The sequence below is a fragment of the Pollachius pollachius genome (assembly GCF_949987615.1).
Source record: "Pollachius pollachius genome assembly, chromosome: 19".
In the NCBI taxonomy this organism is placed as follows: domain Eukaryota; kingdom Metazoa; phylum Chordata; class Actinopteri; order Gadiformes; family Gadidae; genus Pollachius; species Pollachius pollachius.
In genome coordinates this window covers 3,272,199-3,284,474 of record NC_136952.1, presented here as the reverse complement: position 1 = coordinate 3,284,474, position 12,276 = coordinate 3,272,199, and the positions used below count along the sequence as shown (strand labels likewise).

Here is a 12,276-nt window from a genome sequence, read left to right as displayed (position 1 = left end):
TTATTTGAATGACAAGCTTTTCCAAGGTTTTGAATACTGCCATCGCTACAGAATCAAACCCTGCGACAAGCTGCTGACAAAAATACTAATACCCTTTTAAACAATGTAGAGAAGTTATGGGATTATTCTGCGATACTTGGGGATGATGAATTTACTTTTTCATGTTTGGATAATTTACCAAGGAGGAGTTCCTTGTTCACCCACTGAAGTCCGACTCCTGAGAGATGCAAAGAAGAGATCCGCCTTTTAAAAACAGGACTCCTTTTGTCTCTGAATGACTCTAATCACCCTTTTTTTTTGCTCTGGCAGAAGCAAAAACCAAATGCCAGTTAATCTTCTCACAAATCCATTTGTGATTTTAATGTTGCGCCCCCTCTGTTGCTAGGATGGACCATTTCACAGCTGCAGTAATCACACTACCACTCCCTCCTCCCACACCTTCCAGTGCCGGTGCTGCTCACACAATCACTGGCGCCTTCCCGTCACGACGATTACACAACATAGCTCATGATGATTCCTCATTATATCGTTTTCTGTCACCTACATGGCCGCCTGATGTGTGAGGGTGTGTGTGTGTGTTTGTGTGTGTGGGTGTGTGTAGGTGCGTGTGTGTGTGTGTGTGTGTGTATGTGTGTGTGTGTGTGTGGGTGGCTGGGTGTATGTGCATGTGTGTGCGCGTGTGTGTGCATTTGTGTGTCTATGTGTGTAGTAAGCTCTGCTGCATCTCAACCGCAATCTGCACCTCCATCTTGTCAACACTAAGTATAAAACATAAAATGTACCTTTTGTGTCTTATTTGGGAGCTTCTTTCTTGAGACATTTCTGATTGAATTGTTCTTACTTTTCTGCATTCATTTCTTGTTTGGTGTTGTAAAAGTTCCGCGGACAAACTTGCAACCTGTATATATTTTCAGTGCGTGTGATTGATTTATAATCTAAGGTTAAGTATCTGACTTGCTATGCCTGTTTTGTAAAAGCGTGATAAGACTATTCAGCCATAAGTCTCCCCTTTACAGTGGTAAGACCTCCCTGAGGGGAGCTGAACTAACGTTCACACTGCAGGACTGCCTTTGCCTTTCAGTGCGGGCCGACACTATGCCCGCTTTTGAAACCTCGACCCCACCCCGTCGTAAGTGGAGCGGACGACTTACTCCTCACCGCCTGTGTCTCGTTACCACCGCGTGCTTCCTCGTGTTGCCTCCTCCACCGCCTGTTCCCATCCCTCAAACCAAACGATGTAACTTTGTTTCATGTGGTGATAAACCGTATAAAGGAGACAACCTGGAAACAAGATAAGTGCTTAAAGGTCCCGTATTATACCACGAGGGGTGAGTGTGATTAGCCGTTGCAGGCCGTTTTGAAAATCTGCCTCTTCCTGTGTTTTAGTGACATCACAAGTGGGCGTGTGTCCATCTAGATGTACGCTGGATAGATCAGTCTACCAGCCTACCAAGTGGACAGTAGCAAACCCTGCTCATCTATCTGTCCTACGTCTAGATGGACACGCCCACTTGTGATGTCACTAAAACACAGGAAGAGGCAGATTTTCAAATCGGCTTGTAACGGCTTATCACACTCACACCTGGTGGTATAATATGGGACCTTTAATCCTCACGCTTCATGCTAAGTCTAATTCTGGTGTGACCAGAAGTGAGGAGTTAGAGAACTGACTTCAAAACACTTCTGGTGGTTTCCTTTCACACCAATTCTTGATGCCTCCTACTTTTGAAGCAATGTTTGTCGGAAAAATAACAACAATAAGCAGCACTGTGAAAAAAAAACATTGGCAAAGTTACAGCCTAGGTTTATATATTCATATCTGTGTTTAAGGGCTTAGTGGCTGCTCTGCAAGGCTTTTCCTCCTCTTCGTGTTGGTTTTCTCTGTCATGCAGTGGGTGATATAATTGGGTGCCTTGCCTTACAAGTTGGGACTACCAGTCCAACTATGGCTCAGCATGTGCTCTCTGATCAACAATAATAAGCCATTATTACCCTAAGCTATTTGCATGAAACCCATTCTCTTCACAGTGTGTTATTCCATCTCCTTTGTTTTTTATATTTCCTCCTCTGGTGTGAAAGACTGACCAAACACTAAAACCAAACCTAGCGGAATTCATCCTACGACCAAAGCAATAGCGCGATCTCACCAGAAGGGGGAGCTGTTTCGCTAGGTTTGATTTTAGTGAAGGGTAACTTTTTCAACTACGACGGACTGGTTTACATTCGGTGGTCTCTTGTCTTCCCAGCACCGGACCCCCCAGCGAGCCGATGGTGGAGGCCCCCCCTACCCCCCCCGTTGATTACAACGCTGACGTTGACGACGACGGAGACGATGACGACCTGTCCACAGGCTCCGCCCTCTACGACCTGGTCCGTAAGACCCCCACTCCACCAGGGCTGTATTGAGGCTCCTCCCCCCACCTCCACCATCACCACCACAGCTACTCCAAGAGCTATAGGTGGTTGGTTGATGGGGCTGACCACAACCAATCAGTGCAGTTGGTTTGACGTTAACCAGTTCTTTAGTCCTTGAATGCGCCTTTGAAAACAGAAGCTGATTTGAACTGTTAAAATGAAAATTTAAGGAACACAGGGGAATCGTGAGTGTGTCTGGAGGACCTGATGTGTTGTAACAGATTAAATGTAATAAATCAAATAAATGAAAGAGGAGAATCAACCTAATCTAAATCCAATCTGCATCCAAGGTGTAATATAAAATAAACCTGCCTTAAGGAAATGTAGCTCTGATTGCATATTATGTATTAACAGCTCATCCGATGCTGTACTCCATATTGTAAACGTATCATTCAATCAAATCTGTAGCAAATTGTGTTGCTGTATTAATGGGAAAATTCATTTGAAGATATTGGATAATTGACTGTTAGTGAACACAGGGTTCTGTCTGTTCGTCAAGGGATTTAAGGTTTTTATTGTTATAACCTTCACCATAAATATTATCAACTCTAACTTAGGATAACACTACAGAAACGAAAACAGTGGGGAGTAAGGTATAGGCTACTGCTATGTAATCAGTGTCATGGCAAACAGAGTACATTGATTTCATTGGAAAAAAATTAAAAAGTGAATGAATTACACATTCTGAAAAATTTGTGTTTGTTGTATTTTTCAGAGACCAAACAAACAAATTACTGCAATGTTTGCATTTATCAGGTATTCTAGGACTGTTTACACACTTGAAATGACAATTCAAGTATAAAATACTTTTTAAATTCCCCCAATCACACATACAGCAATCACACATATTAACATTATGCGTAATGGCTATCTATAGATCAAAGTTAGTCATTCAATGGCAGTTTAGTTAGTAAGAAAACTTTACCTAGTAAGAGAACTTAGTAAGAGAGGAATGTTAATGATTATGTTATTGTTAATGTGTTTTCGTTAATTATTTAGCAATTCATCATGAAATGAGCCATTCATGAGTCCTTATGGGCAGACATTGCTGTCACATTTTTTGTCTTACCATAGGTGAGACCGTATTTGCGTTGATTCAAGATACCCCAAGATTGCCAACTATTGAGTCTTCTCAAAATGGCGACGTATCTGCAACAAGAAATCCCATGATGCATTCTGATGTACAAGCGTCACAGACACAGGGTTAGCTTTAGTCAGTCCCTCCAGAAAAATGCGGCGTTTTTTTGTGATTGTTGCGGCCAAAAATCCTTGATTATGCGGCACGTTTTCTTAAAAAATGCGATGAAATATGCGGCATATTTATGCAATTTTATGCAATGAAATTGCGGGAGCTTTTCGAAGACGTTCACGTCGCGTAATTACGTCACTTCATAACGTTCCCATGGCAACAGGGGGAGATGGCTGCTCTTGTGGGAAGTAATCGCAACATTTTTCAACTTTCTGCTAAGATATAAGTGACTTTTTTGCAACGAAAATGCGGGGATTATGAAATCATGCAAGCCCCGCATATTTTGCGCGGAAATCGGCAATTTATGCGGTGAAAGTACGGCATATTTGAAAAAATGCGGCCCCTGCATGAATATGCGGACTTTGGCTGATTATGCGTTGAATTATGTGATCGCATAATCTCGTTTTTCTGGAGGGAGTGTTTAGTATGTTAAATGTTTCCACTGTTCCTCCCCAAACCCACGTAGACGAGGACAGATAAAGTTTACGATGTATAAACCAAACTTTATTCCGCTTTTGATCAAAGGTACAGAGTGTGAGTGAGTGTCCAGTGTTTGTGAGGAACACGTTTCACCCATGGTGTCTCAAACTCTGGTCCTGAGGGCATTTCATCAGCAGTTACAAGGCCAAGACATCCCCTCCCCAGTCCCCTGTCCCTGTCCTGTCTATGGATTCGACATCATACCAATGCTCCAGTTTTCGGGGCTCCGGGGACAATACAACACATCTCTTTGGCAACCACAGACAGACAAGAAATCGCCTTTTATAATGCCTTTTTTTTTTTTTTTTTACTCGTCCACAGTTACAATACATCAACATTTTTAGAAAGAAAGAAAAGTATTTTGATGTGGTCATGGGCTGTAAGGTTCACCCACAGTGTTCCAGATGGTTCTATGCTAAACGAATACAGAAGTTTGAAGCATTCCGAGAACAAACACGTAAAAGCGGTACAAGCGTGTTCCGACGACCGCAAACCGATCCCAGACGTACCGATTCGTATTTCTATTCTTCCGCGAATCCGTGATCGCTCGGAAACAGCAAAAGTCCCTTCCTTCCATTAAAAGAGACAGAACACAAATATGCACAATGGTTCTAGTGACCCCACAGTAGAGAACAGAGAAGAGAACCGAACGAGAACACCCAGCGCTGTCTGGGTTTTTACCGTTCAGTATCGACAGAGAAACAGACTCGTACACACACAGCCCAGCCCAGTTCTGTGAATCAATGCTCAAACAAACAGGTGCTTTCTGTTTGTTTGCTGTCATCCTGTAATCGCTTTTGTATGATGAAAGCACTTATGCTTTTTAAAGTACGAGACAAAGATATTATGGAGCGAGAAAAGAAAAGAAAAGTTTAAACTGTACTCTTGGCTTGTTAATACAAAAGGACTGAGAGGAGGTCAGTGTAGCTTATATACAGCAGGTCATAGCGGTGTTGAAAGGCCAGGCCATGGTGCCCAGTCATATTAAAAAAACAGATCCTAACAAATGATGCGGTGAGGTGGTAGACACTCAAAGCTTAGTGCCGCTTCCTGACTTATTTCGTTGACGTAATCAAACATTGCTATCAAACGTATTGTTTATCGCACAGGACACACATATTCAAATGGATGATTGTTGCTCCATAGTTCATAGTACAGTGTGTTTGTATGTGTGCGTGTGTGTGTGCGAGAGAGAGCGAGAGAGAGAGGGGGAGAGACTGACAACTCTTCATGTGTATCATGTGGTAAGCATTGGAGACGCATTTAAGCAGTACAGTATCAGGTCCTGATATTACTTTTATAATAAAAGAAACTTAGATTAAAACATCCATGGTCCAAGCAGGATGAGCTATTTTTGTATTTGTGTTTTTAATACAGAGTCATGCTGTACCCCTGTATACCGTACCTACAAGTTTGGACTTTGCTTGTAAAACACTTGGGCGTCCATTTTGATTCCTGGTTCCTGAAATTTCCCCCAAGTACACACGTTGTATTACTTCTGATACCTCAAGGATTTTCAGGAAATATCCATGTTGACAAGATAACAGAAAGGTTCTCACAAAAACAAAAGATGTCCACAGATGGTCCAACAGTCCTCTTCCGGAGCTGATCAGTGGTCATAGAAAATCCCAGTCAATGTTTGTCTTGGTATTTGGAGTATAACTCGCCTTACCTGAAATCCCCGGCTGGCTCCACGCATTCATAATAATAATAATACTAACTGTTGGCAATTAAAACTAAACGACACACACAATGGCTTTCAAAGATCTCTCCTTTGATTATGCCTTTATCTTCCAAAAATAAACAGAATTGTGTTCTGCATCCCCAGCCCAATCATTGATTCTTCTTTACACACGTAAATATATTTATAATTTATGTATTATTTTTTTTAATCTATTTTTGGAAAACCACATATATATTACCATACTCTCTTTTAAATAATTTAAAAAGGATGATCTGGACTCCGTACCCCGGTCGGGAGGAGCGTGTCTCTGAAAGAGAGGAGGTTCCGTCTCTGAGGGTAAAACCCAGCCCAGAAGAAGACCTCCCAGTAGGCCCACTGGTCTGGTCTCCACCGGGCTGCTGTCGGTCCTTCCCCTGCACGTTCCACATCCATCCGTTGAGTGCTTCGACGCCCTCGTCCAAAGTGACTTACAAGCGATGTTGGGTCTCCAGCGCTGCCTTACTTCCTGCGGGAGAGCGTATTGACAACAGGAAATCACAGTAAGCAGCATGTCGTTAGCCTCGTAGCATAATTGCTAATTATCTATCCTAACTCTACTCTCCTAACTCTGCTGATTCTCTCCGCCTCATTGGCTTTATCCTAAGCCAATCAGAGTGCTTTTTAAATTCCATAATCAATATCTGCATCTGAGTCATCTATTTGACTTAGGCATTTTTTACGCTAAATACAAGACAAACCTTAAAATATGACTTAGGCAATTATGCTATGAGGCTAATGATGTTTTGTCATTAATAAAAATCCGGAGCGTATATATTTTTGTCGTCCCCTTGCAATTTCCTTCCAGGCAAAAGTAATCAAGCGAGAAACTGGAGTCTGTTGTGGAGAGAACCCGAACTGAGCTTTTTTCTATTGATTTCCGAAGGGTCCCACCTCACGCCGAGTCCACGTCCGAGTCTGACACGTGCGTGATTGAGAAGCGGGAAACACTAGACGGCGAGACGGTGAAGCGGGAGAACTTGGCGGCGGGCTGGGGCCCCGGGGGCGGGGGGGTGGAGTGTGGCGGGGGGGTGGAGTCGGACACCATCTTAGATGTGGGCAGAGGCAGCAGGGAGAAGTCGTCCTCCCACTCATAGCCGGCACCTGGCAAGATAAGACACGCTGAGGGGTTAGCAGGTAGCTGGACTCAAGGTAAATAGTAAATTGTCTGCATTTATACCGTGCTTTTCTAACCAGTGGCCACTCAAAGTGCTTTACATTACTGCCTCACATTGGCACATTCATGCACGCATCCCCACGCTGACGGTGGAGTCAACCACGCAAGGTGACAGCCAGCTCAGGTGTCTTGCTCAGGGACACCACGACACTCGTGGATCGAACTAGCAACCTTCCGGCTACCCGTCAATCCTCTCTACCTCCTGAGCTACTGCCGCCCCCTCATGGGACTTTCCGTAAGGTTTGAAACCTATCCAATCCCTGAGGGTCAAATTAATTAGGAATGGGAAACGCTCTAGAATTAGACCGACAGCACTGCAGCAACCTACATTAAAAACGACCGGAAATGTCTATCTTCAACCATCATCACAACACAACACAGATTCGACTTACACCGGTCACATATCTACTTAAACAAGATCATCCTACATTAACAGTAATAGTGACACTGTTTTCTACCAAGACGTCTTCTTTAACTTACTCTCTTCTGAGACGTTCCCGTCTGAGGAGTCGTCTGACAGGGCCTGCACCCTCTCCTGGGGTCTCATCGGTGTACCTCGACCGTCCTCTCCTGAGAGAAAGCCATGCTCAACCAACTCCTTGGTGGGACTTTCCTAACGGCACCAAAGACAAGGGAAACCGCAGCAAAGGTAAGAAGACAGCAGTGATCGCAGCAATATTCACGACTTGGGGAAACACAACCCACGGATCTGTTTTGTGGAATTTGAACTCACCTGATCAAACAGATAGACGGTGACATCATCAAAGAAGGACACCACTTTCTTCTGGTTCTCCACAGCGTCATCCATGCCGTCCGGGGTGGTAATGCTGGGAACCTTGAGGAGGCTTCTCAGGTTGTGGGCGTCGCTGTTGTCGCTCACGATGACGGGCACGGGGTAGCACTCGTCCTCGCTCTCCTCGCCGCCGCTCTGCTCCTGCATGCTGTACGAGCGCAGCTCCTCGTCCGACTCCTCGCTGTCGTCAGAGTCGGCGTCCTCCTTGTCAGCATCCTCTGCGTCGCCGGGGGTAGCCCGGCCCAGGGACGGGGGCAGCGAAGGGAGGGGACTAGAGGGAGGCGGGGGGGAGGAGGAGGAGAACCGGCGGGGGGTACCGTACTCTAATGCCACCATCTTGTCTTTGGCTAAGGTGGAGGAGTTTTCACTCAATCCTCCGGCGAGTTCGCTCTGTGACTGCTCAGCCTCTTCTGCCTCCTCTGAATCTTGAAGGAAGTCTCTGCTGCTCAATTCTTTCTCCTGCTCTGCCCTGATCCTTTCCTCACCGAGAGCGCCAAGAGCTTCCTCCATGGCTCCCACCACTTCTGCCGCCCAGTCCCCCAGGGAGGAGTTCTCGTCCTGGGATGGCCACTCTTCCAACTCGGCCAACTCTGACTCAGAGGACTGAAAAGATCCCTCCATATGCTCATCCTCCTCGATGCACAAGAGAGTGGTTGCTCTGTTGGGTTCTATGTTCATCTCAAGGGCCTCGAGGTCCTCTAATTCCTCCTCCCTCGTGTTGTCGAGATTTGTCTCAGGGTCTGAAATTGTTTCCCCCTCTGTTCCTATCTCAACAGCTTCATCCCCTTCATCCCTGGACTGTCTCTCGCTCTCATAGTCTGAGAAGTAGGCAGAGTCTCTGTAAGGAATCTTTTTACTCAGTGGAATGAGAGTGTTATCCCCGGTCGTTGAGGATTCTACACATGCATCTTCAGAGACCGACTGTTCGCTTGTTTCTACTGGAACCGCGTCCGCTCTGAGTCCCTCTTCCTCCATTTCCTCCTCCTCGTCCAGACTGGGGTAGAGGGTGGTCTTCTTCCCCTCAGACGGTTCACGGGGCTCACGGGGCTCTTTGGGGACAAACTCTGGACTCTCGTTGTTCTCCGTGTCGTAGCCGCTGTCCATAGCCCTGGGGGAGCTGGCGGGTTTGGCAGGCGGAAGGGCAAAGCCCTCACAGCATCCGCCCACGGACAGGAGCTCCATGGAGTCCATGGAATCGGGGGTTCCACTCGGCTTCTGCAGGGACTTGATGACGGGCGATGCCGTCAGCTCGCTCGATTCGTCTGCAAAGATGCCGGAGGTGACGTCGGTGGTGTCGTCGGTGGTGTCGTTGCCATCGTCGTCGTCACTGCAGTCCAGGATGTCGATGAGGCTGACGCTGGAGCCGCATCGGTCCACCCCGCTGTCCGCCGTCAGACTCAGCTCTGATTCCGTCTCCGTCTGGGTACTGTGCGCCGTCTCTGGCTTTCCTAAGCCGGCGTGAGCCGTTAGCGGTATGCAAACCTCTGCTACGTACTCAATGTGGTTTGCCGAGATGTCCGTCTTTTCTGTGGTGTCGCTTGCAGAGAGGTCAATGTATGGCTCTTGGATGCTCATTGTCTGCGTGATTTTGTCAGAGTTCAGGGGGGCGTTCTTGATGACCACAGGTCCACCGGGAGCAGGCGATAGATTGACCAGCTCCTCACTGTTAGGAGTCTCGATGACCTTGTCTGTGACATAATCCTCATAGTTTCTTACCAGCAAGCCGGTAAGGGGGTCAATGAAGTGGGAGTGACAGCACTCACCAGGCATAGGCAACTGGGTCTCCCCTTCTTCGCACATGTGGATGTAGTCATCGTCGGAGGGTGCTAACGTTTGGAGCGCGCTCAGACCGAGGCAGGCACTGTTGTCTTTGGCCTGGCGGGGCTCCAGGTACTCAATGGGTTTGGGCAGCGAATGGAAGGCCAGACTGTTTTCCTCTGGCCAGGAGTCTTCGATGTCTGTACTGGGCATTGTGTAGTGGAAGTCCACGTAAGAGTCCTGCCTGCAGCTGTGGCTGGCCCGCCTGTGTCTGCTCGGGACACCGTGGCCGTGTTTGGCGGGCCAGGTGTTACAGCTGTGCCTCTCCAGGAACACGTCCTCCTCGTCCACCTCGTCCTCTGTGTCGCTGTCCCTGTGTCCGATGAACAGCGCCCCGCCCGTCTCCATGTCGATGCTGAGGGAGTGGGTTCCGTGTCTCGTGTGGTTGGTGTGGCTGGGCATGGTCTTCCGCAAGGAGCCCATCATGTCGTAGTATCCCCCTGTGACGTTCCTGCCAATGATGGAGCTCTGGCTGGAATCCAGATAGGGCTCTCCGTAGGCCTGCTGAGGTGAGGCATTGAAAACAGGGGGTACTCTAAGGGGGTGCTCCAGTTCCCCCAGGGCCTGCCGGAGACTCCTGGAGCCCCAGCTCTCCTGCAGGGGTTCCGCTGGGAGGTCATCGTCCCCAATCAGATAATGGTGATCCATGCCCAGAGGGGGTGAAGGTTCGTAGTAGTAACCTCCGTCTTGTTCTTTGTACGAGACGTAGTGTCCGGAGACCCACGGCGTCAGCGGGCTGCTGTCCGACACTTGGCCCAGTAAGGGCTCCATGGTGAGCGAGATGGCCGGGCTCGAATCCTGCGAGTCGTACAGGTCGGCCTTGTGGATGTCCGCTGACCAATAGGAGCCCATGTTGTTTGCCTGGGAGGGACAGGACATGCATTCCCCGGATTCAGCGCTTCCGGTGAGGAAGCTGCCGCTGCTGCCTTGGTAGTCCGGGCTGTAGGAGCACATGTTGTAGTCCAGCTGGATGTTACACTCCCCCGGCTCTTCGATGCGGATGTAGTACTCGTTGCCTAAGGAGGGGCTGTGGGCACTGAGGACGGGCACCACCCCTGGGGCGTGGAGGTGCTTGGTTTGGTAGTAAGAAGGCGAGGCCCCTGTTCCCTCCATGGGACACCCGCCCACTATGCCCCCCGGCGGGTAGAACTCGTCGTGGCAGCGGTGGTGACCCAGGCTGTCGGAATGGGCGGCGGGTTGGTAGTGCTGCTCCGCCCTCGCCTGCTCCCACTTGTACTCGAAGTTGAGGCCATGGCTCGTCTCCGTCACCGTCAGTATGTCGTCGCCGCTCTCCGACTGGTAGCTCTCGCCCATCCCCGAGAACTGCTCCAGCAGGGGGAACGACGAGGCTGAGGGGGAAGACGGAGGGCGGCGGTCGGACGGGAGGGAGGAGCCGTGGTTGTGGCCGTGGTGTCCTCCGGTGTTGGGACGCAGGGAGTTCCAGCGCCGCTCAAAGTCCTCCTCCACCTCGCTGGCTCCTTTGGCGCAGAGGTAGCTGAGCAGGAGGTGGACCTCCTCTGCAGTGGGTCTCTGGTCGGGCTGAAGCCAGCAGAACTGCATGACTTCATACCTGGAGACATGCAGGAACACGGGACGGGTATTAATGGACGTGAGCACAAGAAGGTGGTGATTTGTACTCATGTCTGCTCAAATGTACTTCTTAAATGTCATCAAAAAAGTGACATTTAAGAAGACATTTAGGGACTTAATTTGAACTCGTCTCGATTTTGGAATTGGAGGGCTAAATAAAGTGCTTGATCTTTCATCAAGTGTGTCTTTTTCTCTCACGTTTCCGTTTCAAAAGCACAACACAAGTATAGATATGTACAGTATGCATTCAAAAGCGTTTTTAAGTGTATATTTTTGTGTGTGTGTGTGTGTGTGTGCGTGTGTGTGCATGTAGCAGTGTTCACGCCCGCGTCTCACCAGCGCTCGGCCAGTGGCACCTTGAGCAGGGGCTTGGCCAGCTTCAGCTGCTGCTCCTTGATGGTGTAGCTGAGCACCTGTCGGTCGGAATAGTGTCGGTAGGGCTGGTTCGCCAGCTCAAACAGCTCCCAGATGGTCACCCCCAGAGACCTGCAGGACAGCCCTACGTCAGCTTTAGGCTCAGCCAAGGCCTTTCTTCATGAGGCAGGTTTGGAGCAACGGTAGTGGAGTTCAATTATCGCGCTATCATTGAGAAATTTGATGAGGATTTTATTAAATGGACTGCATTTATACAGCTCTTTTCTAACCAGTGGTCACTCAAAGCGCTTTACTATTATTGCCTAACATTCACCCATTCATGCACACATCCACACACCGATGTTGGTGTCAACCATAAATGGTTAAGGCAGTTAGGGTCAGATGTCTTGCTCAGGGACACTTCAACACTCGAAGCGGAGCCGGGGATCGAACTAGCAACCTTCCAGTTTCCAGTCAACCTGCTCTACCTCCTGAGCCACTGCCACCCATTCCTTAAATATCTCAACAACTTCAGTTTCCCTTCTGGGATAAATAAAGTACAACTTATCTTCGCTAATTATTACCCGAAACTTCACATTCAAAACCTTCAAGAACGTTCACTTGTTGTCAGTGTCTGCAGGGATGTGAGTCCTACCAGATGTTGCTGGGCAGGGTCTGAT

The 12,276-nt window shown here is 48.3% G+C and overlaps 1 protein-coding gene across 1 annotated transcript in view; it reads right to left on the bottom strand.

Annotated features, from left to right (window-relative positions):
• Positions 1-6,206: 6,206 nt before the first annotated feature.
• aatkb (apoptosis-associated tyrosine kinase b) overlaps positions 6,207-12,276 on the bottom strand; it is a gene marked incomplete at its 5' end in the record, with an annotated part of 53,491 nt that continues 47,421 nt past the window's right edge. The window contains 6 exons of the mRNA XM_079756771.1: positions 6,207-6,333; positions 6,759-6,968; positions 7,522-7,654; positions 7,775-11,222; positions 11,579-11,728; positions 12,252-12,276. The exon at positions 12,252-12,276 is cut by the window's right edge and continues 97 nt beyond it. Coding sequence (XP_079612897.1) covers positions 6,760-6,968; positions 7,522-7,654; positions 7,775-11,222; positions 11,579-11,728; positions 12,252-12,276 — 3,965 coding nt within the window. The 3' untranslated portion in view covers positions 6,207-6,333; position 6,759. The remainder of the gene's footprint in view (positions 6,334-6,758; positions 6,969-7,521; positions 7,655-7,774; positions 11,223-11,578; positions 11,729-12,251) is intronic.